Genomic DNA, 27,824 nt, shown 5'->3' on the forward strand with positions numbered 1-27,824 from the left:
AATGTCACTTGTGACCAGCCGCCGACTGGATTTGGCTCCGTTCACCACAATCTCCGGGCTTGGGCATCCAGACAGATTTTTACCCAGCAAAGGGTCCACCCGTCCAAGGCAGGAACTGCCAGTTTCTCCAGGAGAATACTGTGGGAAACAGTGTCAAAAGCTTTACTAAAGTCTAGGTAGACAACATCAACAGTCTTTCCCTCATCCACTAAGCAGGTCACCTTGTCACAGAAAGAGATGAGGGTAGTCATGGAGGATCTGCCTTTCCTAAACCCATTCCGCCTGCGCCTGATGTCCTCGTTGTCCTGTCCATGCTGTGTGATGGCACACAGGATGGTCTGCTCCATGACCTTCCCTGGCACTGAGGTCAGGCTGACTGGCATGTAGTCCCCCAGATCCTCCTTCCTGCCCTTCTTGTAGGTGGGCATCACATTTGCTACCCTCCAGTCAACAGGGGCCTCCCTGGTTAGCCAGGACTGCTGATAAAGGATTGAAAGGGCCTTGGTGAGTGCTTCTGCCAGCTCCCTCAGTACCCTTGGGTGGATCCCACCTGGTCCCATAGACTTGTGTGTGTTTAAGCGGTGTAGCAGGTCACCAACCATTTCCTCCTGGATTATGGGGGTTTCATTCTGCTCCCCGCCCCCCCACCTTCCAGCACAGGGGTCTGGGTACCCAGAGAACAACTGGTGTTACTGTTGAAAACTGAGGCAAAGAAGGCATTAAGCACCTCAGCCTTCTCCTCATCCATAGTCACTGTTTGCCCCCACATCCAGTAAAGGACTGAGGTTCTCCTTAGCCCTCCTTTTGTTGCTAATGTGTTTACAGAAACATTTAATATAGTCTTTTGTGGCAGTAGCCAGATGAAGCTCTAGTTGAGATTTGACTCTTTTATTTTTCTCCCTGCATAACCTCATGACATCCTTGTAGTTGTCCTCATCTCAAAAAGGACTCAGGCACTAGGAATCTGATGAATTAGGATGATATTTTGGCATATTGGCCTTTAATGCCAACATAGAGACAATACTGCTGAGGAAAGCAATGGTGTAGTAGGGAGCCTGGTAGACTTCAGCTCCTATCCTTACCATGGTTGCTCTGAATGTCTTCGTCTCAATCTGTTCAGATGAGATTTGGTGATGGGAATTATGAAAGAATAAAATAGGAAGGAAAAATCTAAGGTAAACTTGCATAAGAAATTGATCTTTTTCTTGCTTATATGGTTTTGGGTGATAGAGGCGATGATCCCCATTTTTAAGAATACACTTCATGAAGTTAAGATGTCTTACATTCTCCTGGGTGCTGACTTTCCCTTGGTGACAGAGAGAGGCTGCAGATGTTGGCAAGATTTATAAGATCCGGATAGGCCATGATGGGAAAGGCATCGGGGATGGCTGGTTCCTGGAAAGCGTCACGCTGAAGCGGCTTACCACAAAAATGAAGGATTCTGATAAAAAGAAGAAAAAAAAGAAGAAGTCTGATGAGGAGGAAGAAGAGGAGACCAAGGTGGAAGAAGTAATGGAAGTCTATACATTTGTAGCACACCGCTGGTTGGCTAAAGATGAAGGAGATAAGGAGCTTGTGGTGGAGCTGGTGCCTGATGAGGAGTCTTCCCTGGAGGGTAAGTATCAGAGAGAACGCGCGTGTGTGTGGATACAGAAGTTGCATGAAGGATGATAACCAAACTGTGGTGCTTTTCAGGACTGTTTATGGACCCCCAGCCATCCGATTGCCCCAGGCTTGCAGTTTAGGTTACACTGTGCATTCGTTGATCAGTTCTGGGGAGGAAAGGACAGTGGTAAAACTCAGGCAGAGGATGGAGGAGACAGCCTGAAGTTGGAGTATCCTAAAGGACTGCTATAGGATTCTCCAAGGCTTCTCTGGGTAACCTAGGTTGTGAGTCCCACAAGTTACCACTGTGGCTAGGAATTTAACAGGCTTTAACTATTTATTTGGTTAATGGCAAGGGCTGGAGAAATATGAAGCCCTCAATGTTTTACGACACATGCAAACCTTTTAACAAACTCCAGAAAAAACCTTTCTTAAAGCTGACTGTGCCAGCATTTTTGGGCTACGAGCTTTCATGGTGAGCCACAGGTCTGATGAAATATGGCTATTTCTGTGCTCTTCCTGATCTCCCTTTTCAATTTTACTTGCAGAGAATACTTATGAAGTCCGTGTGCTCACTGGGAATATGTGGGGGGCTGGGACGGATGCTAATGTCTTCTTGAGCATCTATGGCATAGGAAGAGGAGACACGGGTGAGCGCCAGCTGAAAAGGTCGAATAATCTCAACAAGTTTGAAAAGGGCCAGGTAATGCATGAACTCTACTCACTCAAGCGAGCAGAAGGCTGGCAGAGCTCTTTCAGTTATGCTGGCCATTCATTACAGTCTCTTCTGTGCAAGGCTTGGCTGCTTCTTTCAGCTGAAAGCTCAGATGTGTTTTATTTCCTAAATATATTATTTAAAGTAAAATTCCTCAAAACTTTTTCAAGGGGAAATTCATTTTAATAATAAGATGAACACCAATTCTACATCAGAGCCACCTTTTTCATCTGCTTCCTGTAAGCATTCTGGTAACAGTGTTTCCTGCCAGGAATACTTGAAAACCACAAACTTTAAATAAATATTTGAGAGCATTTGTGAGGCCGTTTAAGTATGTCAGTTTTCAGATTGCAAATACATTTAGAATCTAAATGTTCTACTCCACCAGTCAGGGAGTAAAAGCAATATCACATGGTACGTTATAATTACATTATAATCAAATTCAATTAAAGAACATCTTTTACAGATTGAATATTTGCCATAAAAGTATTTGTGAACAATTAACAAGCTAGTATTAGAGCCAGGAATTGTTCAAGGAATAGTTTTGAATAATGAATAGTTATGGAAAAAATAATCTGCTGTGGAAAACCTAAGATCAGAAAAAAAAAGCTGAAGGTTGCTAAATAAGCTGTTAGCTGTGATTTATGAGCTTGGCATTGGTGAAACTGCAACCTGCACATGGTTCTTCATTCAGTGGGAAGAGCTCCAAACTGCAAATGTAATACTCTCTGCTCTTGGGAGTAGAAACCCAAAGTCTACGAACAAGTTAATCACATTAAGATGTTTAAAGTATTATGATAACAAGGCCCATCCTGTCACACTAATACAGCTAATACATAAACCTCATTGTTGTAGTAAAGGACAAAAGAAAAAAATTCTGTGGTTTGAAATAAAGGACATGGAGATACACAGGTGAGTTTCTATGGGGTCAGTACATTTGTGACCAGTTCCAGATTCACAAAGTCACAGAATCCCAGCACGGTGGGGGTTGGAAGGGCCCTCTGGAGCTCATCCATCCCACCCCCTGCTTGAGCAGGCACCCCCAGAGCAGGGGCACAGGGCCGCGTCCAGGCGGGGGGTGAATATCTCCAGGAAAGGGACCCCACAGCCTCTCTGGGCAGCCTGTGCCCCTGCTCTGGCACCCGCACAGGGAAGGGGTTTCTCCTCATGTTCAGGTGGAACTTCCCGTGTTCCAGCTTGTGCCCGTGGCCCCTTGGCCTGGCGCTGGGCACCGCTGAAAAGAGCCCGGCCCCATCGCCCTGACACCTGCCCTTCAGATATTTATAGGCACTGATGAGATCCCCCCTCAGGCTTCTCTTCTCCAGGTCTCTCAGCCTTTCCTCACCAGGGAGATGCTCCAGCCCCTGATCCCCTTGGCAGCTCTGCGCTGGCCTTGCTCCAGCAGTTCCCTGCCCTTCTTGGACTGGGGGGCCCAGACCTGGCCGCAGCCCTGCAGGTGTGGCCTCCCTGGGGCAGAGCAGAGGGGGAGGAGAACCTCCCTCGCCCTGCTGGCCCACACTCCTTTCCATGCACCCCAGGACACCGTCGGCATCTTGGCCCCAAGGGCCCGGTGCTGGCTCAGGGTCACCTCGCTGCCCCCCAGCACCCCCAGGGCCTCTCAGCAGAGCTGCTCTCCAGCAGGTCCCCCCCTGCCTGTGCTGCTGCGGGGGGCTGTTCCTCCCCAGGGGCAGGACCTTGCACTTGCTCTTGTTGAATCCCATGAGTTTCCCTTCGGCCCAGCTCTCCAGCCTGTCCAGGGCTCGCTGGATGGCAGCACAGCTTCTGGTGCATGAGCCGCTCCTCCCCGCTCGGTATCCTCCACTCCTCTCCCTTTGTCTACCCAGCCAGTCACACTATAATAGAAGGCTATCATGTTGGTCAAGCATCATCTTCCCTTGGTGAATCCATGTTGACTACTTCTGATAACCTTTTTGTCCTCTACGTGCCTGGAGATGACCTCCAGTATGAACTGTTCCATCACCTTTCCAGGGATGGAGGTGAGGCTGACTGGCCTATAGTTTCCTGGGTCCTCCTTCTTGTGTTTTTTAAAGCTTGGAGTGACACTTGCTGTCCTCCAGTCCTTGGGCACCAATCCTGTCCTCCATGACCTTTAAAAGATGATGGAGAGTGGCTTGGTAAGAACATCTACCAGCTCCCTCAGCACTTGTGGGTGCATCCCATCAGGGTCCATGGATTTTCTAGGATCCAGTTTGCCCAGGTGATCTCTGACCCGATCCTCTTCAACCAAGGGGAAGTCTTCCTTTCTCCAGATTTTCTCTCTCTCTCCTCGGGGCTGGGATTCAATCTGGGGGAAAATGGTAAGCCTGAAAGGAATGAGATTTAGGAGAGATGAGTTAAACCTAGAAGAAGCTGAAATGGTGAGGAGGTAAAGAAAGGGGCGAAAGGTTGTGCAGCTCCATGGCTGTTACTGCCTTGCAGGAGCCAAGCATGAGTGTAATGGGACAGCTCAGAGCTCTGTAGTTATTTATTTTAGTACATCTACCCTAAGAACACAAGGAAGACTTAAAAACACCTTTTGTTTTCAAGGGAAGAAAATTACTCTGGCCCAATTACTGCCTCTCTTTCCCCCTTTCTGGGAAAGTCATTTACCTCTTGCCTCCTGTGCAGGTGGATGTGTTCACCATCAAAGCCATTGACCTGGGTGAGCTGAAGAAGCTGCGGATCCGCCATGATAACTCTGGTGCTAGCCCAAGCTGGTTCCTGGAGAGGGTAGAGATTGTTGACCTCAAGGAGAGCACCACGTGAGCAGTCTGTCGCACCCTTTTCATACACCCAGAAAAGGGGGCACATTCTCAGGCACCTGCAGAACTGCAGGAAGACAGAGGAGATGCAGAAGGGCATCGCTGTAGCACCTGACCAATTCACAGGGAACAGGCATCCTTTGGGAGCCTTGTGATGATTGTGCTGTTATACTGAGTGTGGGGCCATGCTGGGGTACCTCTGTGTGGGGTTCTGCTGTCCCAGCATCCCTGCAGTTTGGGAAATAGCATGTGTTTCCTTTCAAGGCTCCACTCTGGAAGTCGTTGACCTCACGTTTTGCCTTTTGTACCTAATCCAAAGATCTAGGCCAAAAGCAAGTCCTAATCTAAGCAAACTCCCAGGATTTTCACAGGCAGCTGGATGAGCAAAGCCAAGGCTGCTAGAAACCTGAAATGTAGACTTGCATTTGAGCTGGAACATGCTTGAAGTCACATGCTTAGAAGTTGCACAATGCTTGGGGGGAAGGGGGGGCTGCTCATAAGGACCTCAGGATGGGTCCACTTTTCATAAACACAAAATCCTGGGGAGGCTGGAGGTTCCCTTGAGTATTTACCTTTTTCTGGGAGTGAAGACGAAAAGGAATCAATCATATGGGGCTGACAGCTCAGAAACAGCACTTTTCAGTAAGTGCTCACTAACCTATTTATGGATTTAGTTCTGCAAACAATACTAGAGCTCAAGGATGAAAACAGATGTATTGTTCAGCTTTGAGTAATCTTGTTTTCTTAAGTAGCCTCTGATCTGTGCTTGTTTATGTTATTAAAGCCTTTGTAGTCCTGTGTAAGTGCTGGGTGCTGCTGTCATTCTTGTAGGTATTATTTTCCATGCCAGCGGTGGTTAGCAGTTGAGGAAGATGACGGTCAGATTGTCAGGGAGCTGGTCCCAGTGGATGAAGCATTTGTAAAGAAAGATTCGGAAAATGATGGCCAGTCTCTTGCAACGCTGGGCCTGGAACAGAAAGGTTTATGTTAGCCTTGTATTTCTTCCAGTGTGGGGTTGAAAAGGAACGAAGTTATGAGCACTGCTGAGGGCATTAGCAGTTGGCATTCACTGGGCTATGAGTAATCCTGCCCCAACCATGAAGTTTCCAGGTGTGAGTGAAGTGTGAAGGGCATATCAACCAGCAAGGAGTGGACACTCCTCATTTTTAGGTGATTTAATCATCTTGCAAAATTAGACCCAAAGTGAGAAAGCCAGGAAGATGGATAACATGTTGAGGCATCATCTCTCAGCTGAAATGCACATTTGTTGCTCATATCTAAGGCAAAAATCCTAGCCATTTCACAGTCGTGGACTGGAATGGTTAAACATTTCAACATGAGACCAAGGAGAGTGCAAAAATGACCAGAGAAAGGGAAGGGACCTAAATTTGCCTCACTTTCCATCTTGCTGCTGTGTCCATTGTCTTCCAAATTAACTTTGTTGCTCTTGTACATAATGTTGCACAGTAACCAAGAGCAATGATACACTCCTGGGTCAGATTTTGGAAGATTCTGAGTGCCCAGCACTTTCACTGGCTTCACTGGCAGTGAAAGGTCTTAAACTCCCCTCATAGATGCTTTTGAATACATGAATCATTTCCACAAATTGGATAGCTAACAAATTTCCACAAATTGGATAGCCCTTTGGTTAAGGAAGACCATCTGGCTGAGCAGCATTTTGGAAACATATGTCTAACTATGGAAGAAGGGTGCAGGTTTGGAAATCTTGAGTAGATTTTTGCAGTGTGGTCAAGACTATATTAGACTTTTCCACAATTTTTATGAGTTACTGTGCTTGCAATGATGGTGCAATAGAAACCTCCCTAATTATTCTGTTGTGAAGGGTGTGTAATGAATATGAACTGTATGTGTCAACATGCACACACTTTCCAGTATGTGTTATATGCATATATATTATTTGGTGCTATTAGAATAATGGCAGGGGTGTGGTGTTGTGGAGTTTTTAAAATGAAATATCTTTATAGGCAGAGGCAAATTTAAAGAGCTTTATGGATTCCCAGGAAGCAAATGGGAAGGCTTGAGCACATTTCTTATCTCTAGAAATGCAGACAATGTACTGAATGACTGGAGCAGTAGAAGACTCAGCAACCACATAGCCCAGCTCACCCCCGGAGATATCACAGCATACAACAGGAATTAGAGATTACAACATGGGTGTAATTGGTCAAAAGAAAACCCAAACCAAACACACATATGCAGTTAAAAGTAGAGTTAATCTCTACTCAGAGTTCACACTCTTAAATTAAGATATTTTATCTGACAGCTAAATCAACAACATACACCGTGAAAGTGAAAACAGGGGACAAGAAGAATGCTGGGACAGATGCCAACGTCTTCATCACCCTCTATGGAAGCAAAGATGATACAGGTATGGCTTCACGTGATGGAACGGGATAGCACCTCACTGCTGGATACCTGAAAAGATGGGTCATGGTTTCCTTTTGTTTCCTTGATACCCATTCCTAGCTCCTTTTTAGCACATCTTCATGTTCCCACTGTCTCCTCTCTGCATTCATCGTGATAGCTGGGAACACACCACCAGCTGCTGTAAATCACTGTCGAACTTTGCGACGCTGATTTGCACCAGCTGCCTATCTAAAGGCTTTAATTTTAATTATAGAAACAGCACTGTTGACTGGGACTGCATTACTGAGTAGTGAAAGTGGTGAATGATTTGCTTTCCTCAGTGATGAATCAGCATGCTCCTGAAATCCAGCTCTTCTCTGCCACTCTCTGAGTGGCCCAGAAGTACTTAATCAGCTGATGAGCAAATCCTCTTGGAAGCAGCTGAGCGGTGTGTGCAGTGACTCAGATGCCTGTGAGAGTGACAGGGGACTGATGGGTAGGACCAATTTCTTTAGCTGTGAACACAGTGCAACAGCATCATCCCTCAAGAAAGGAATTATGTATATTTTGGGTGTTATTACAGATTTGGGTTCAGAGGGAGGGAAGGACAAAGCTTAGATCTTGAGATGAAAGGCCATTTTTTACATTTTGACCACTTCTACTCTTGACATTCCCAGCGGATTTGTTTCACATGCTGAACAATGTCCTTTTGCATCACCACAACAGGGATAGTCAGCCTAAAGGCCTCAAAGATTAACAAGAACAAATTTGAGCGTGGGAAGGTAGATGAGTTTACAGTGGAGTCTGTGGACATTGGAAACCTGAAAAAAATCAAGATAGGCCATGACAATAAAGGTAAGATAATCTGCTTTGTAATGTAGTATTTCTAGTGCATTAGGCATATTGCTGTATAGAATAACCTGCCTTCAAGACCCCAAATGTAATTTACCTTTTAGTGACAGATCCTTGCTGTCACTTTGGCTGTTGCTGCTACTATCTTTGATGCTAATACGGTTCCCATGGCTGTCACAATAGAAGCAGTGGTGGCAACTTGCAGGTACCTTTGCAACCTCTTTCTCCGTAAGAGACTCTTTAGTTTTCCAGCCACATCTTCAGAGAGTTTTCTCATGTGTCGCAAAGCCTGGTAGCTTTTCTTGTTCCACATGGGACCTATAGACTTGTCTCATTTCTTTTATCAATATTTTTGTTGTTTTTATTATCAGGTCCCAGCTGCTTCTTAGACATAGATTTGTCTCTACCTAAAACGAAGGAAGAGGTGGAAAGACACATAGATTCCTTCCCTATGTGGCACCAAGGGACATGCTTGTTGATAACTACTCTGTCTGATTACAAAGGCAAATTACTCCAAGTGATGGAGTAACTAGCACTTCCACGTGCACATCTTTAACCTGACACATATAGGAATGCACATTAGCTCAAACCTGGACAATCGCTTGCAATTATATTTATGGTATTTATTCTATTTTCCCATTGGCAAAAGAGAGGAATACTTATTTCTCAGAAGTATGGAATGCAATGATCCATTTGCTGTTGTCTGTAAAGTCTTTGTGGGTTATTCACTGTTATCTCTCCAACAACAGGTAATTCAACTGGTTGGTTTCTGGAATGGGTGGAGATCGATGCCCCATCACTGGGACAGTGCCTCAAGTTCCCTTGTGGCCGTTGGCTGGATAAATCGGAGGATGATGGAGCCATTGAGAGAATTATCTTCCCTGCAGAATTGCAGACAACAGAATATATTCCATGTGAGCCTAATGCCATTTCCCTAGGACACACCCATTATTACAGAAGATAAAATCTCACTACCTCGTGCAGTTTTATAGGTTTGGCCTCTCCATTGAATTGGCTTTGAAAAATTTATAAATACATCACATGCCATCTATTCTAGTTACTACAGGAAGGTTCCTCTAGGTGCTCTAGATTAACATTTCCTGTATTTCCCAAATCAGAGAGTCATTAGAAGCCATGTGGCTGTGTATGATTGTCTTTTTGCTCCCTCTTGCCCTTTCATCTCCAAGTCCTCAGCCCATTCCAAGCTGTCTTCCTCATCTCCAGTTTCCCTTTGATCTTGTTTCATTCTAGTATCGCTGTTTCTATTGTCCAAGCAGATGCTTTGATCTTGCTTCCAAGCCTTGGTTTCCCCAGTGCTGTTGGCATTGCACACCCCTCGCTCTTGCTGAAAGACCCTCTTCCAGGATTTCTTCAGTGTGGTGCTTTTCTGATAGTGTTCAGCAGTCTGCCTCTTTTAGTGTTTTCCAATTTTTCCTTACTCTTCATTTCCCTCTAAATTAATGTTTGGAATAAACCCAGTGCTTTTGGAAGTTCCTTCTGAGTGCTAAGCTTATAATTTTCAAGTCTGCTATGGTACCTCAAGCTCTTCTATTCAGGCAACTTCTTTTCCTGTCTCCAGAACACTGAGGATCAGATAGCATGGTGTTTTATTTATTTCAAAATAAATGACTGGAAACACTATTTTGCTTATTTTGCAGCCATCTCTTTCCCTTTTCACATGTGCATCCTCTACTGTGTGCAGGGTATTCACAGCCCTGGGACTGTGTTTGACTTGTCCCTCCCTGGTCTGCCTCTTTTCAAGCTGTTGACAAATATTTCCTGGCTCACCTTCAGGACACTCTGCCTTTTCCCTTCATTAGGTTAGATGCCACAGTGATGAGGGACAAGCTCTGGAACCTGAGAGCTGATTCCACCCCATGCCCTGACAGGTGCTTCCTAGGTCACTTTGGACAAATGATAAGTTGTTCACACCAAAGATGTCTCCTATGTCATTGCATCCCTCATTGTATGCATTGGTGGTGTCAAAAGCCTTACCTCCGGCATTTCCTTATTTAGTCATCAAAAGTTAGATCTGCCCAATCTCTCTTTTTATGCCTCAGTTTCCTTCTCTATAAGTAGTTGTGAGAATAATCACGTAGAAGGCTAACAGCTACTTTGGCTCCTTCTTTTTCACTGTCAACAGTATAGTTAATGTTAAATGTCTCTCTCACACTGGCTGGCCTACCCTCCAAAGTCCAGATTCTCATATCCTGCAGTCTCTAAGCTGAAATAATTTTTCTTCTCTGAGGATCTGCCAACATAATCTCTTTGTGCCTCCCCCATGCTTTGACCAGGCTATTTTTTATTTCTCATGTATTGCTTTCTTTACATAAAATGTCTGGAGCAGAGGAATGCTCTTTGCTCCCTTCCTCGTTTTTGCCAGTCAAGTGGAAGACATAACAGTATTTATGTTTGAAAAAAATAAATTTGTATATAGTTATAGTGGATATGTTCATAGGAGTGAATATACCCCAGAGACCTTGTATGTGCTTCTCATCAGTTTTTTCCATTTTAACCCAGCTGATATATATATAGATGCAGATGTTGACTGTAGAATTTATTAATGTCCCCGTATATTACAATGATGTAAGAGTTTCTGGCATACCATGCCTTTGAGTTCCTATGTTGTGTAAACCTGACTTTTGTCAGGCATCCACATTTAGCCTTTGAAAATAGGTCCCTCTGGCAAAAAGGTTGTACCGGACTCAGTGTCAGCTTAGGCTGTTCCACCATTTAAACCATTCCCAATGTGATATTTACTGCATTCTGGTTTCCTAACTATTAACCTGGGGGTTTAATTTTGCCAGAGGTAACTAGAAAGGTTTGATTTGTTTTATGACGACTCGTGCCAGAACTGTTTCACGCTGAACAAACAATGAAAGCATGTCATTGGCAGTCCAATTAAAATCATGCCTGTGGGAATACAACTTTAAAAGTGCCATGTAAATGAAATGGGAGTCTGACAGCTGAAAGTTGTGTTACTAGTGAACTTGTTATGGTGCCACTTTGCTGATTCAGTTCCAAGCTGACAACAGCAACAACAGCAAGTGCCATGGACTTTAGCAGAGAAGATAGTTTTTAATTCATAATGCGTAGCATGTGATTTTTGGTCTCCAGGATTTCCCACCCCACCCTCCCCTTACATATTGGAGAAACTATTGCAGTCTACCTGCAGCACAGCAGAGCTGATTTCACTGAGTTGGGCAGAAAGAATATCAAGTAACTCCAGGCTGACTCCCTGTAGAAGAAAACTTCCTCATCTCTGTTATCCTGAGAGCTGTATTTAGAAGGCCTGGGTTTTTAATGAATGATTAGTCTCTGATATGCAGAATCAGAGTTACTCCAACAGTAACACATATGGTGCCAGAAAGCTTCTCTCTACCCTGAGATGCTGAACATGAAATATAGCACAAAGTACCGTAGTGAAAATGGCAAAGACGACTGAAGTTGATGTGGTGTAGGAGGATGCAGATGACAAGCAGCTGAGAAGACTGTAGTGAGCGATGGGAAATGGTGGAAGCTGGGTAGCTGGTGTATAGAAGAGGGATGGCCAGGAGCAGATCCTGGTGATAGAGCTAGGTGTCAAAGGCTGTGCTTAGGGGTGGCATGTGGACTACAGGGATTGTGTCTGCTTGCGGCAGGAGAAGTCCCTGCAGGCAGTCAGTGGTGCCCAAGTCTTACCTGGCATCTTTCATCTGTAGATTTCAGAAAGGATTTAAAAGAGATAGGGACAGGGCTCAGTTTGTCAGATGGCACACCTGAATTTACTTGTCCTCTTGACAGTGGAATGTCTGATTTCCCGTTATCATCAATAGATGTTTGGCCATTCACAGATGGTGGGTTTGGAGAATTATTCAGCTGACCTTGAGGAATACTCCTGAATTTACTTGTCTGACTCCTTCTCCAAACTCCACTGACTTTCGTAATTGCATCTGGGGATGTACACACCTATTTGACATGCAGACATCGGAACATAGGTCTCTTACTCTGGGAGCTAAACATCTCAACTTGGAAACTGAGGTGGGAAGTGACTTGACTAAGGATATTCAGCAAATCTGTAGCAGAACCAGGAACAGAGCCCTAGTTTTATTCCTGGGTCAGTCTTATTCCTGAGCAAGTCTGAGGCATGCTCCAGCAGGACTCAGGACCGAGAGGCTGTGAAGATAGAGAAGGACAAAAGGAGGCATCAGATTTTGGGGTCATGGGGCATTCTGGAGAATCCAAGGGAACAGAATATGGAAGTATTCTGGGGCTCAATCCTTACTGTTCTGTATTCACCATTATCTGGTAGCAATTAACCTTTTTGCTTTGGTGTTAAGGAGAAGGTGGTACTAAGAGAAAACTAGATCAGAGCAGACAGCAGAAGGTTTTCTTTCTTTTTCTTCTGCAACTTGTCACTTGTTTAGTAATGAAAATAATATTTTTTATCAATAAGGCTCTCTTGAATATTTATATACTGCTTCCACTTGGCTTAACATCATCCTTCCCTCTAGTTCCTCAAAAATTTGTGATTTCATGTTTTGCTTTAAGACTTGAGCTGTTGAAGTAAATCCTGTTTCAATAACTTTATATGGCAGGTATAAATATAATGAGCGCTTTTTGATCGTGTGACTAACCCCAAAATCTCTGTAAATGAACATGCATTGAGGTCAATTGGCCTTATAGAGTTAAAGGAAATTTCTCTGGTTTCTCATAGTACTGACCAGCTTGGTAACTAAATGACCACAAGTGCATGACTGCTACCCTGTCCTCTTTAACTGCTGAGTTTTCTAATCCAGATTTTTTTTCATTAAAATGTTCTTAGGAGCATTGGTATACTGCTTACTAACTTTTGTTGGTTTGTTTTAATTTTTTGTCATTTCCTAAATTAGTTGTTCCTTATGAGATCACAGTCTACACCAGCGACATCTTTGGAGCGGGCACAGATGCAGATGTCTTCATTGTTCTCTATGGAACCGATGGGATCTGCACTCGGCAGAAATCCCTGTGCCTCAACAAGAGAGAGCAAAGGATGTATTTTGAAAGGAACTCAGTGAATCAGTTCATTGTGGAGGTAAGATCAAGATGTTCACTCTTATCTTAAGTTGTCCAAAGGGGTTTAAGAAGAGAAAATGGAGTGAAGTGGGAATTTTTCCACTTTTAGGGGAAGCTATTCAGCTCTTTTACTCAAAGAATGTGGGGACAAAACTGTTTTGCAATGGGCTTACTGTGTACTGAATCAAATCTTTTCTCACTGACCTCCAGTCAGTAGCAACTCAAAGGTATCAACATGCAGAGTCCCTGAAGCCTAATGCCATGTTAAGCCTTGTAAAGGCTGATGCAATTTTATCATGGAGATGAGATGTACCAATACAGGGATATGGAGGCTTTGCCCTTCTAGGTAAAGTTAAGAGCCACTTTGGACAGTCTTTATATCTTCCATTTCCTAGACCATACTTGCCAAGGAGAGGGTACCAGTCTCCTCATGACTCTTATTTGCTTGCATATTTGCTTTCTCTTGCAGTTTGCAATACTTTCAAAGGTAACAGGAATCAAATGCTTGCAGTATCACTGAAACTAGCTGCCTTGTGTTTAAATTCCCTATGCATCCTTTCATGTTCCTGTTTCAGCAGATCATGTTGAAGGATGTGGTCCATGCTGCTCACTACTTACATAGCACTTTCAGGTGGAAGGTCTGTTCACTTTTTCTAACTCTGTGGCAACATAAGCGTCATGCTCTGTTTCTCTGTATCCTCGGACAGAGAAATTGTTACTTTGCTGCAGACACAGTGATTTTTGAATACCCAAGGGTAACTTTTTGAAAGATCTTACCAAGTATTTCCTAAAGTGTTTGCACAACTGTATGCAAATACTAAATCAGTGCACATAAATGAGTGAGCTCATTTACATCTACAGTGTTCAGCTGTTCCTATTCATAATCTATAGTTATTGCTGAGAATGTGTGTGAGGCAAAAATATAGGTTCTGGCCTATACTTTTGGTGCTGCTTCATATCCTCAGCTTCCCTGCCTCCATGCAACACCAACACTGACTTTGCAGAGGACTGCACAACCTCTCTGTGTTTTGAATTTGGTTTGGTTTTGTAAAATAATTGGAGGCAAATCTTAAACCAAATTTTTTAAAAAGTTAAAATGCTTCCAGCCCTCATTGTTGTTATATGGCATGAATCATAAAATAATTCCCTAGTGTGATTCCTTAAAAACAAAGAATAATACTTATTTCAATGGAGTTTCCACACAGTTTTTCGTAATAGACGTTGCATTAATCCATAGGTATAAATCTTAAGCTGAGTGTTACTGCTATTTTTTTATTCCATAAGATTAATTCAGGTTTGGTAGAACCTGAAACATCAGTACTTTTCTTGGATGAAGTGAGTGAAAATGCAGTTTGTTCTTCAGATTTACAACATCATTTTAATCTGTCCCTAGACTTCATTCTCTCTTCCCCCTTTCCTCTTGCTATAGGAGATGGGGATGAAGCAAAATACATTCTTCTTTAACTTATTTGTGTAGAGCCATAATTTGGAATTCAACAGACCTTAAAAACAATTTGGGGATCTCAGGAAGCACAGACTGAGAATTGCCTATTTGTTTTAGTCTTTTAACTGCCCCTACCATTTTGTATTTTGCAAAAGAGGCAAAAAAGATTAGAGACTGGTCTCGGCTATGCTCCCAAGTGATGATTTGTTGGAGATGCATGTAGCAGAGTAAAGACCACTACTTCTTTAACATTAATTTTACTGGTCAAGCATCACTTTATTACTATGTATTGATTAAAAACCCCACTGAAAGTTGAGTATTTGGGCAGGACAAAAGAGGAAGTAAATAATTTTCCCCTAGTGTATACTTGTGTGTATGCATGAGTTTTAGAAATGAGTTTGGATCAATTAATTATTTTGCAACTGATGCTTGTGCTGTCTAAAATCAGGGCAGGGCTGGTGAAGTCAAATCCAGTTTGTTGGGAGTGCAAACTCCTTGAGTAGTACAGTCAGACTTGCTGAGTTGAGGAGTTTCCCAATATTAATGATGTCTTTTCTTCAGTATGGGGCAATTCTGCCAGCTGGGAAGAGAAAAAGGGAGTAGTCTCCAGTGGTGCAAACTGAGATGTTCAGTTTTCTCATGTTTCCAAGACAAAAAGACTCCAAGTCCCTATGGACAGAAAGACAGCTCAGTGTGCTTCTCCTACAAGAGAAGTGCAAAGGAGGTTTGCAGCCAGCCTGTTTTTTAAAGGCCAACTACACGAAAGCTTGCACTGAAATATCCAAAAGCGATTACTTAGGAGCATATATAATTTTTCCTGTTCATGCCTTTGGAAGGGAGGTGACTTAAAAATAATGAACTAATAACAAATTACTCAAGTAATAGAGTGAGGCACAAAAAAAAAGGAAAAGTAACCACTTCATAAGACGGTGATCCTGTTGACTTGCTCAGAATGGTATTGGGATTCTGTGACAGAGCAGGAGAGAGATAATATAAAATGCCAGGCTGTTAATATTGTACTTTGACCTCAAAGCTATTCTTCTAGTGTCATAAGAGTGCACATAAGTGTTTAAAAAGGAAAGGGATATGAAAAGAACAATTTAAGATGCAGCAGCATTGCAATCTCTAAAAAAATTTCCTTCATTCCCTCTCATACAGAGAAGCCTGAGATGCAGGACTGCTACTGTGCAGCCAAACCTGTCTTATACAGTGGGTAATATGTGTAGAGCAAAATTCTTTCCATTTTTGGAATAGGAGTTCAGGGAAACCCTTCAGATAAAATGCAAGTTAGGGCATAACTGGCATCAATGTTAGTATTTTCTCCCCTGGGACTTCATACAGGCTGGAAAATAGGAAATAAGCTAAAGAAGTAGTGTCTCAAAAGTCACCTGTTCACTCCGTATAATTTCTCTTTTTTCTTTTTTTTCTGTAGCTGGAGGATGTTGGTGACATTATTGAAAAGATTCGCATAGGACACAAGGGTGGAGGACTGAACTCTGGATGGCATTTAGACCGTGTGGCAATTCGGAGACTGTTGCCAAATGGAAAGGTAGGCTGTGAATCCCAGCACTCTGTAACAGGTTTCCATTAGCAGCTGCTTCCATTTCCCAAAGAGTATCTTCTCTATACAAAGCGTGGTTAACAGTGAAAAGTGACTCCCTGAAGAACAACGCACACTAATGAACTTGCTAGAGCTTGAGGATCTGGGGACAGCAAACACCTATTAGCATGTTTTATTTTTCAAATGTTTATTATAAGACTCGGCAACCATTGCTTTTTATTTTTTAAAAAAATGCTGCTCTCATTGTACATTTTTGACTACAATAGAATTTTTTCCTCCTAGTAATGAACGGGAGCAAAGCAGTGGTGTTGCTCCTCAACCTTTTGGAGGTCTTTGCTACTCTTTATCTTTTGTGTGAAGGAGCCTGCTGGGTTTGAAGGCAACATTATCATGACTTGCTTGCTGGGCTGAGAGGGGAGATTCCTGAGTTTGTACCCATTGCTGTGCAAATACTGCTAAAGACTTTCAGGACCGAGCATGTGTCCCTGTGCTGCGCTGCACCACTGTCACTGGACATCCCAGAATACTCAAGGCTAACTTAAATAATGGTGGGTTTGGGTGACATGAGAGGCCAAAGCTTCCTATTTGCATGTGTAGTTTTGTTTTGAACAATCACAGGGGAGGAAATGGGAAGTGGGGGAACCATTTTAAAATAAAAAGTATTGTTGCTAAACACAGACAAGAAATAGTTTCATCAGTGCTTTAATTCTTGAAGAATAAATGCAGGGAGCCAGTACAACTAAAACAAGTAAAAAGCCAGTGAGTACAAGTCCCTGAATCACTGATATAAAAAATATCAAGTAAGATCCATACACTCTTATAGGTATGCTTTCTTAATACGTGTAGACTTCTTCAGCAAAGCCTGAAAATAAAGTCCTAGGACTTTTGGTTGCTCATGTCAGCAGGATTAGGGCAGTGCAGCCAGATTGGTCAAGTTGATCTTGTCCAGGTAAGAAACTGTTCCTGTCCAAGCTTTCAGATGCTGGCTGTAGGAACAGGAACAAATCTGGCTGCAGGGAAGTTCAGAAGGAAATCACCTCTCCAGGACCAGTTCAGAACTGGAGCAGTAGCTGTGTTTGGAAACACCTGGGCTCTCTCCTCTGTCTTGTCCTTTCTCCCCTTATGCTGAAGGGATGTCAGCTTTCATCTCCACCTCAATGCTCAGGTCTCCTCACCTCCTGAAGTGACTTCACATATCAAGTGTTTGTGTAAACATGGCTTGGTCAGTCATGGGGAACCTACTTCTCATCTTGCTTCCTCTTTCAAAATTTCTGGAATATGTTTTACTCTCTTTGTCTCATGATCAAGTCAAAGGTCTGCCTTGAAACTTCCTTATCATGCTCAGGCTTGTATCCTCTTGTACAAGCTTCTTCACAAGCCAATACCCTTTGATTGTTCCTCATGATCACCTTTTTGCCAGTCTGCTATTATGAGACCCTCTATCTGTGTATTGACTAACCCTTGCCTTGTACAGCTTCATTAGGATTAGGTTAATGAACAAGATGGCGTTATTTTTGGAGATAATGGTATTGGTCGTAGACTAGGGAAGATGAAGAGGGGGACGCACAAAGATATGGAAACCAAGGGAAAAGAGATTCCTGGGCTGCCTCTTTCTACGCCTAATATTAACTAAGCGCTTGGGTAAGCCCCCGAGAGCTGTGCATGGGGTGTTCTTCCATTAGCCCAGAAAGGGTCTTGAGGCTGCGCAGCTCTGCAGTCATTGAAGGACAGACAGTAAGAAACCAGGGAAGGTTCAGGAAGGGAGGAAAATGATGAGCAACTTAAAAATGAAGAGATTTACAATTCTGCTGATCTTTTGATTATGGCATAGGAAAAAGAAGAAAGCAGAGCACTGCATGATGCTGCTGATCAGCTGCAGGATATTATGACCTGCCACAGGATAGCAATATGCTGCCAACGTTTCTAAAAGCTGTGCTACCTGATTAGGTTGCTAAGAGGTGTCTAGATGTATCTGTAATGCTGCAAAAGAAAATGAGGTCAGTAACTTTTCAGATTAAATTGAAAGCACTTGGGTAGGAAACTAGGATTGTTGCATGCCAATAAAACCCTGTCTTGGCATGCCAATTATATCTGATAATTATATTTCATTTGTTACAACTTGGAGAAGGGCAAAACACTGACTTTTAGCACACTACCATACCCTGCTTCTAGCTTAGGGCCAGACTCAGACTCTAATGGAAAAATTTCTGTTTGGAGCTGCAAGAGGATTTTACCGTGGGTAACATAAAACAGTGCACTTCACGTCACTTAAATATTAATGCAATCACTAACAAGGAAACTCCAATAAAAGCTGTGACAATGACATGGTGATTAACAATAACGTTACAATTAACTTTTGCAGTAACTGCGCGTTATGCCCCACTGTGCAGGCACTCAAGTCCCTAGATATCCTATTACCAAATAAACAGCGTTCATATCAATGGCATGTACAGCCAGCATTATGAATGTTTAGGAGTGAGAGACATGACTGAAGTGGGATCTCTACTGCGAAGAGAGAGTTTCAGCACTGAAGCATCATTCTGGAAAGCCCTCTCTTCCCGGACTGTAGGTGGGGAGATAAGCACTGTTCATCGGCTCAGCATAGGGTGAGATAATACAGATTATGTGGTCAGACAGCCAGAGCAAAATGAGGAGGCAGAAGTAGTGATGCGTACTCTGCCCCAGTGAGGCCACACCTGCAGGGCTGCGGCCAGGTCTGGGCCCCCCAGTCCAAGAAGGGCAGGGAGCTGCTGGAGCAAGGCCAGCGCAGAGCTGCCAAGGGGATCAGGGGCTGGAGCATCTCCCTGGTGAGGAAAGGCTGAGAGACCTGGGCTTGTTCAGCCTGGAGAAGAGAAGCCTGAGGGGGGATCTCATCGGTGCCTATAAATATCTGAAGGGCGGGTGTCAGGGGGATGGGGCCGGGCTCTTTTCAGCGGTGCCCAGCGCCAGGCCAAGGGGCCACGGGCACAAGCTGGAACACGGGAAGTTCCACCTGAACATGAGGAGAAACCCCTTCCCTGTGCGGGTGCCAGAGCAGGGGCACAGGCTGCCCAGAGAGGCTGTGGGGTCCCTTCCCTGGAGACATTCACCCCCCGCCTGGACGCGGCCCTGTGCCCCTGCTCTGGGGGTGCCTGCTCCAGCAGGGGTGGGACGGGATGAGCTCCAGAGGGCCCTTCCAACCCCCACCATTCTGTGCTTATACAGCAAAAATAACACTTGAAAGTACAATTTTTGAAATCACCTAAAGTGCTGCCAGTTTTGTTTGACACCATTTTGTACAAGTCATGCTCCAAATCACCTTATGGGGTTAAACGTTGCAAGCCTGGTGTTAAAAAGCAGCACTGCAGGGAGGAGCACAGGGGAGGAGAAATGGTGTTTTATTGAGGGCAGAAGGTTTGGGCTATGTGGGTCTGCTGCAGACTCAAGACCCTCGGTCACACAAGGCCCTTGGAGGGGTTCAGCTCCTGCAGATCAACTTGTCTGGGATTTGCGTGCAGTGGTGCTGTTTATACAGTTGATACAAGGTTAGCAGTGACTGGAGTGGGTGTCTGATCTTAGGTGTGCTACCTATTCCTCCCCAGTGACCTTGTCTGGGGGGCAGGATCTGGCAGCTTGGTGCAGGACTGGGTAGAAGGACACAGTGATGACAATATTCAGTGTTCCTGCAGTGAAAACTATTCCCTTCTTTTACTATATATTAATTTTTTAGTGTTTAAATAGTAAAAGTAACAAAGAAAGGACCCTGTGTTGGTTTGGTAAACAATTACATGAAAGTAATTAAGGTGGGCAGTATTCATATGTAAGCCATATATGGAAGTGGTGGCACAGAGAGTACTGCAAACAGCAGGAAGCACTGGAGCTGCTTAGGAAAGCAATGCTGAAGTTGCCAGTAAGGAATGGGCTGTTCTTTCTTCCTTTATTTAGCTACTGTGAGATTAAAAGTAACTTTTTTTCTGTTCAGACTTCTGGGCTCTGCAAGTTGCATGATGGCTCAAGCCCCTCTATGGAGACATAGCCTGGGGTGCCCAGCACACAGAAAGCTGCTTGTCTCTTACCATCTTGGAGGCCTTACAGGAGTCTGTTCTTAATGAGTGGTCTGGGACTGATTTTGTTTACCAAGAGGAAAACACATGTTCTATTGTTTTTGTTAGTTTGATGAGAGAAATCATATTTGTTTCCACCAAAGTGAAGTCAAAACAAAAGATCAAAAATTAAATCACTATTTTTCTCCTCTTAATGCACGTATGGGAATTGCCTGAAATCAGCTTGAGTCACAGAATTATAGGGCAAAATCTTGAAGTATTGACTCAGAAAAAAACCCTACTGACTTCAAAGAGAATGCTGCCTGAATAAGGATTGAAGAGGGATTGCAGAGTCTCAGTAAAATATGCTTCAGTGGGAATGGTGCAGTCCTGATTAGGAATTTGCAAGACCGAAAACGGGGAACGGCAGAGATCTACTGGGTCATACAGCTAGTCTCACACAGCCACTGGGAATACTGTTCTCTTATACACATTCAGTGCTTCTTCTCTGAGCTCTCACATGTCCTCTTTCTGCAGGAAATATATTTCTATATGCTATTTCAGGCCTGCATCTACATACACATGCATACATATGAGTTGAAAATCCTTGCTTGCATGCCTGATTATTTTCAAAGAGGAAATGCTAACATGTTCACTTTGTTTTGAAGGTATTATCTCTGTCATGTTTACTTCAGGGCTCAGAAACTGTCACATTTCCATGTGAAAGATGGCTTGCAAAATCTGAAGACGATGGTGAGATTATCAGAGAACTGGTACCATCTGATATTTTTACTGAAAAACTCATGAAGGATGGGACACTCAAGCAGATAGAGGAAGAAGTTGAAGACCCATTAGAAGGTAATATAACCCTAGGAGCAAGTAAGAACCTGTTCATCTGATTTTTTGGAGCAAATCATTGGGATGTGAGGTTCAAGCAAATGCAGCTCTGGTACAACTGTTCAAATGTCTTTCCCTTCTTGTTCTCTGGCCTCCCTTTACATGTGAAGCACTTCTGTGCAATAATACCATTGTCTTCCTATAGGGCGTTTACAAACCTGTCACAGACACCCTTTCACACAGACACAGTTTGCACGTGTCCTCTGATGCCTAACAAATTTCCTCCATCTTGTCTTTGTCTTCCAGGCTCTGCAAACATCTTTACTTGTTTACCCAACTTCACCTGTCCTGTGTGCTCTGCCCTCTCCTTTCCTACCCTAGCAGTCTGGTTTATGCTCCTTTTTCCTCCTGAAGTTGTTTTTCCTGCTGCTTTTCAGGTACATATGGACATCCTCTGAAAAATTTGCTCTAGGCAGCCACCCTCACTTCATTAAAGCCTCTCTGGGAAGGAGAACAAAGTGTTCACATGCACCGTTTGGTCCTCCTCGTAGCTGAAGCAACTGAACCAGAACTTAAGTTTCATCCTAAATTTGTTGTTTCTCTGTATGCCCAGCTGTTCCTAACTGTTATTACTCCAGGACCTCCTTTTCCCACCCCGAACTCCTTCTGCCCTTGAGAGAAGTTGTGAACCTTCCTACACCCTGAGAAGAGCAAGCTGAATTCAGCTGCCACCTTAATTCTTGGTTTTTGCATCTGGTGACAAGATGATTCAATAGAGAAAATCATTCCTCTCAGTTTCTTTTCTGCCAGAGTGATTTGCATTTACAGTACACCATTGTCAGGGTGGAATTTATATGGATTCTAAGTTTTTTCCATTGCCAAGGGAAGAAGTGTCTTGCTGTAGGGAGGGCTGGAGAGGCAAAGACAGTTTCAATATCAATTAGTAAGCGTCATGACTGTCAGATGCCCGCATGGCATTTTCTTTAACTTTCTAACTTCTGTTGCTTTACCTTGCATTAGTTCCCATGTCTTAACTAACCCAGGTGACTCATTTTTTCCTTCTAAAGGCAAAGCCTTAAAACAAGTTTTATGGTCTATGGAATAGAATTTTTGGATGGCTGAAGATTTCTTTTGGCTGCGAGCTAGGGCTAAGTTTGGGAACTTCTGCTTTAGATATAAAATATCGGGGATGGGAATAACATCTTATGCATTTCTAGGTGTCCTCATACAACTTAGGCACTGAGGCAGTGTAAATTACAACAATGGAAGATCAGCTTGTGGTATTCTGAGGATCATCTTTTATATAGTAGACTGCATTTCAGTCCTGAAGCTCTCCAGAACTGGCAAGCAAAAACCAAAGTGGGATGAATTGACTAATTAGGCTATATCCATCACTTCCGCTGTTACCAATGCAGCAGTTGTCCCGCAAATATGAAGTTGTAATTCTGTAGGATATAATGTGTAGAGGCAAATCAGAAAACCTGGCATTTCACCTAGCCTGATGAATGGTCATGATCCATTTCTTAGAGAAATCAACGGAAATCTTTGATGGACTATGAAGCAGAATAGGCCCTGTTTTACTGGGAAAGCTAGGTACAGAAGAAAAAGACAATATAGATATTTTCTTTGATGCTGTTAATGTACAAAGAAGAATCCTAACTAAGACTCTGTGCCTATTCCTCTTTTGCATTGCCCTGGGATTTGCAAGGAGGCATTCTCCAAGGCTTGTATGCCACCAGGGTAATCAGAGACTTGTACAGTTCCTAATTGTTTTCCTGGCGAGGATGCTCTCGGTAACTGTTTGTTTTCCCTGTGTAATTGGGTAAAGAGTAGCAAAATAAAAATAGGAGTATTTAACAGGTTTAGTAAAGTACGTTACTAAAAATTTGATGAGATTTTATTGGATCATCATTGAGCAAGCTAAAGAGAAAGGGTACTTAAACAGTACAGCTCCAATACTTCTTTAAATACTGTCTCAGTAAAAGAACACAGAAACCTGTTCTTTTTCTGTTTGGGGAATTTACAGAGATACATGCCATTAGCTCTGGTAGAAATTGCACATCTGAGTCCCTGGAGTTTGTTTATGGAAGATGGAGTATTAAGAATTCACAACATTGAATCCCTTGTTCTTAGATGTAGGTCCCCTGAGCCTCGGTATGAAAAGGTGCTGAGTTCCCTCACCTCTATCGACTTCGCATCCAGTAATAACCATAATGAGTCTTTGCATTTTCATGCGATCAGCGCAACCCAGAGGCATTGATTAGATGGGGAAAAGGAAAGTCAGCAAATTTCATCCCAGTGATTCCCCAACCTTTGGATCATTATCAGAAGCCTGGAAGGATAAAGCATACGGGATTTTAAACCTCCAAGAACTAAGTGATGAGCAGAAAGTTATGGAACCATTTTCTTAGGGAAATTCAGTATCTAAGGTAGACCTTGATAATCTACCTGTCCAGAAATCATGTCTCTTTTTCTTTCTGCAGTTCACACATACAAGATTAACGTGTTCACTGGAGATATGTACGGTGCTGGGACAGACGCTAATGTTTTCCTAAATATCTATGGAGATCTGGGGGACACAGGAGAGAGAAAACTCAGCAAATCTGAAACAAACTTCAACAAGTTTGAAAGAGGGCAGGTACAAATGCAACGGGTTAATAACATTTTCTGTTTTCCAGTCTTTAATGTAACAAGTCAATGACTGTGTTTATAGGATGAGTTTTCCTATCAGGGATGAATTGATTGATACCATTTACCAAGTTCGTCACCTCTTAAAATACTTTGAATGGATGTCAGCTGGGTGTTACGACTGGCAGGCGCTGCAGCAGCTGGGTGGCTGTTTCTGTGAAGTCACTGATAGACAGATTATGAGCTTGGTCCATGCAAACTGGCTTGGATTGTTAGTTGCAGATTTCAGAGCACGTGAAACCTGAGGTCTCTCATTCTCGCAGCCTCTATGCAACTGATCTGCATGTAAATAATACATATTGTCATTCACTGCAGAGCAAAACAAACTGATGGGGCCTAAGCTGCATATGTGTTTGACAAAATAACTCCAAAAGTGGTACTCTGTGGTCAGTCCATAGATCATATTCACAGCCTTATATGGAGATACTCAGTTATAATGATGACAAAGATTGTCTTAACTGCACTGACTATACCAATCTAACTGGATTAGAAAGGGAAGTTTTACTTAGACTCAAAAACCAGGATGTAAAATTCCAGGAATTCAACACTGTAATTGCTTGTAAAAGTGACATTATTTCGCAGCTCCCCTCATAGCAAAAGCAGGTTTCAAAATGCTTCCCTGCAGAACAGTTTTAGTGTACAGAGATGCCTCTATAGACTGCTGCAAAGCTTTTAACCAAACACCATCGTGTGATTCAGGAATTTAAACACATATTGTGCTCTGTAGTTCCCTTTCACTTTTGTCCGGTAAATGATCTGTTGAGAGCTCATTAACAGAAGCAACTGTTATTGAACACTCTGCAGGAGGATACGTTTACTATACAGGCTGTGGACCTTGGCATTTTGTACAAGATCAAGATTCGTCATGACAATAGCATGTTCAGTCCTGACTGGTTCCTAGAAAAAGTAGAGATCCTGGATGAGACCACAGAGGAGTCATTCATTTTCCTGTGTGAGCGCTGGCTGTCTAAAAAGAAAGAAGACAAAAAGATAGAGCGTACACTTTATGAACAGGTACGGTTATGGCTCAAAGCTGTGATCCCAACCCACTGCTACTAATAAATACAAAATGATTGAATATCTGGTTGAAGTCAAAGACAGATCATTAGGGACTTACACCTTCTGACTTGTCCAAAATGAATTTGTGATTTTCAGACAAGTACTAAAAGTATGACCATTTTCAGCCTAGTATCATGTCATGATTTAACCCTAGCCAGAAACTAAGCCCCACACAGCTGCTCGCTCACTCCCCTGCAATAGTATGGGGAGAGAATTGGAAGGGTAAAAGTGAGAAAACTCATGGGTTGAAATAAGAGCTATTTAACAATTGAAATAAAGTAAAATAGTAGTAGTAATAATCATAATCATCTTATACAAAGCAAGTGATGCACAATCCAATTGCTCAACACCCACTGACCGATGCCCAGTCTGGCCCCCAACAGTGATTGCTGCCCCCAGGCAGGTCCCCCAGTTTATACACTGAGCATGACGTTACATGGTATGGAATACCCCTTTGGCCAGTTTGGGTCAGCTGCCTTGGCTGTGCCCCCTCCCAGCTTCCTGTGCACCCCCTTTCTGGCAGAGCATTACAAGCTGAAAAGTCCTTGACGAGTGTAAGCGTCACTTAACAACTAAAACATCAGTCCGTTATCAACATTATTCTCATACTAAATCTAAAACACAGCACTATACCAGCTACTAGGAGGAAAATTAACTTTATCCCAGCTGAAACCTGGACATATCATTAGCTCTGTAATTTGCAATTTCAATAGAAAAATCAGGGAATCTAAGGTCAAATCTTCAGCCGAGAGTCAAAGCACCTTGCTGATGCACGGTAGAGTATATTTCCCTGCTGCTCTCGTTGGTGTACTCACAAAGTAGGTTTGGGTACTCATAAAGTTATGGGTCCCACTATTCAAAGTCCTCAAGACAAAATGGTGGGTCCTTTGACTTCATCCTCACTGGACTGGATGGGTTTATCTTTTTAGCTCCTTATTCCACCACTGCCAAACATAAAGAGTCTGGTCTGTTGGCTACCACTCAAAGTACCAAATGTTTTTTAGTGAAATGCCCTTTCTACTTGCACGTTCTCTATTGCTTTATCAGGCTAATATAGCTAATTGGAATTTGAGGTACATGCACTAATTAAAATTAGCAAACAAGATTAATAGACCTCTCTTGCTTCTATACAGTGAGACATAATAACGCAGCTGATTATAAATCCATTGTATTTAAGGAGTCCACTTTGCAAAATACAGTGACATTTTAATTGACAGTTACCACTAAAATTATCATTAGTGAAACTGGGCCAGACTCATCCTGAATATAACAGAACGGATGTAAGAAGAGTTACATCATGGAGGAGTATTGCCATATGCTCCCTCATAAAATTGCAGCAGACAATGCTATGAATGCTGTGGTCGCATTTACCCTGTTGCTCATATTAATTCGTAATGAGGAAAAGCTAATCGTTTGGTTTTTTTTTTTTCTAACATTACGTGACTGTGTGGTAAGAGCCTCACATTTATTGGACAGTTTCACTGAACACATCTGCAGTAACTCTTCGAATGCAATAGGTATTTCATATCATTAATCTTTGTGGTACTCTCCCTCTCACGCTCTTTGACCTGTACCAGGTACATGACTCTGACACTACACTGTGTCCACTGATAAGCAAATCTGGCACTGTTCCATCCATCTGAATTTTCTTTGGCTATTGCTCACACAGGTAGCAGAGAAAAAGTCACAACGCACCATTAAAGACTGTTACGTCCATTATATTTTCTTTTATTACAATACACATCCAAAATGGCCTGTCAACTTTATCAATAAAGTCAATGAATGACCTGCAGTAAATTACAAGGCACATTCACTTGAAGTACACCAAGCAAAAGGCTACCTGGGGATCTACAGGGATTTGTTCTCATATTGTTCTTGGAGGCACATGGGAACAGCTGGCAACACTTGGGCCCTCAGCTTCATTACCCTCCCCTACATTCCTTCCAACTAGAGCTATGACGGTGAGCGAAACAGCCTGGATGGTTCATCCTTCAGCCTGTCAAGTCAGGATAGCAATGCAAACCTGAAGGAGACGAAAAAATCCAGCTTGGTCAAGGCAGCAGAAGAAGGTTCACGTGAGTGAGCACTGTGCTTGATTGCATGCATACATGAGTTCTTGGCTTTCAGTGCTTGAGAGTCTGTGTTTGACCTGATGAAAAGCAAGGAGAGGCAGAATAGCAAATTGCTGGTCTTCACCTTGTGTTGTGACCGCTTTGGGAAAGGCTGGATCAGTGCTTGTGTTACTGTGTTTGTGGCTTCTCCTATAGCTGTCCAACTCTAACAGTGGAATAAGCCATGAAGTTCACAGCATCTTCAGTGCTTCCAACCCTCCTCTTTCTGTGGAAATCTGTGATGCTGTAGCTTGTCACAATTAACTTCTCTATTGCCAGCAGATGCAAGTTCTTCAAACAGTGCAGTACTTTGGACAGTGTGACAATATCATTAGGTAGGTGGTTATTCAATGGTATGCTGTTTTCTGTCACAGTGAGATAAAACGCATACGGAACATCTACAGTCAACTGCAATAACAAATCATGTCTCTTAGATGCCTAAAGTTACATGAGTTCATCCACACCAAATGTGGAAAAGGACCTGGTCAAGAACATCCATAGGGCCTTTTCAGGAAGAAACCCATTGACCTGAAGAATCGTACTCCCTCTTCCTCCACCTCCACCACCAACTTCATAGCAGACAGCACTTCAGAGGTGGGGAGAGTGATGCTCCCCTCTAAACCATGGGGTCTGATAGAATTGATGGAAGAATTTATGCAAGTTCTGTATAATTTTGTCTGAAGCATCCTTCAAAAGATCCAAAGCTCTTTGCAGTGAGGGGGACTGTAAGTCAGACAAGTTACCACCAAAAGGACCTCCCTTGGACT

General features: G+C 43.1%; 1 protein-coding gene across 1 annotated transcript in view; it reads left to right on the forward strand.

The window, feature by feature from the left end:
• Positions 1-27,824, forward strand: part of LOXHD1 (lipoxygenase homology PLAT domains 1) — an 84,514-nt gene that overhangs the window by 6,812 nt on the left and 49,878 nt on the right. The window contains exons 5-17 of the mRNA XM_064438730.1: positions 1,318-1,615; positions 2,154-2,308; positions 4,949-5,082; positions 5,914-6,062; positions 7,367-7,471; positions 8,176-8,304; positions 9,051-9,215; positions 13,173-13,354; positions 16,212-16,328; positions 21,058-21,220; positions 23,683-23,837; positions 24,692-24,901; positions 26,898-27,025. Coding sequence (XP_064294800.1) covers positions 1,318-1,615; positions 2,154-2,308; positions 4,949-5,082; positions 5,914-6,062; positions 7,367-7,471; positions 8,176-8,304; positions 9,051-9,215; positions 13,173-13,354; positions 16,212-16,328; positions 21,058-21,220; positions 23,683-23,837; positions 24,692-24,901; positions 26,898-27,025 — 2,090 coding nt within the window. The remainder of the gene's footprint in view (positions 1-1,317; positions 1,616-2,153; positions 2,309-4,948; positions 5,083-5,913; positions 6,063-7,366; positions 7,472-8,175; positions 8,305-9,050; positions 9,216-13,172; positions 13,355-16,211; positions 16,329-21,057; positions 21,221-23,682; positions 23,838-24,691; positions 24,902-26,897; positions 27,026-27,824) is intronic.

The sequence above is a fragment of the Phalacrocorax carbo genome, chromosome Z (assembly GCF_963921805.1).
Source record: "Phalacrocorax carbo chromosome Z, bPhaCar2.1, whole genome shotgun sequence".
Taxonomy (NCBI): Eukaryota; Metazoa; Chordata; class Aves; order Suliformes; family Phalacrocoracidae; genus Phalacrocorax; species Phalacrocorax carbo.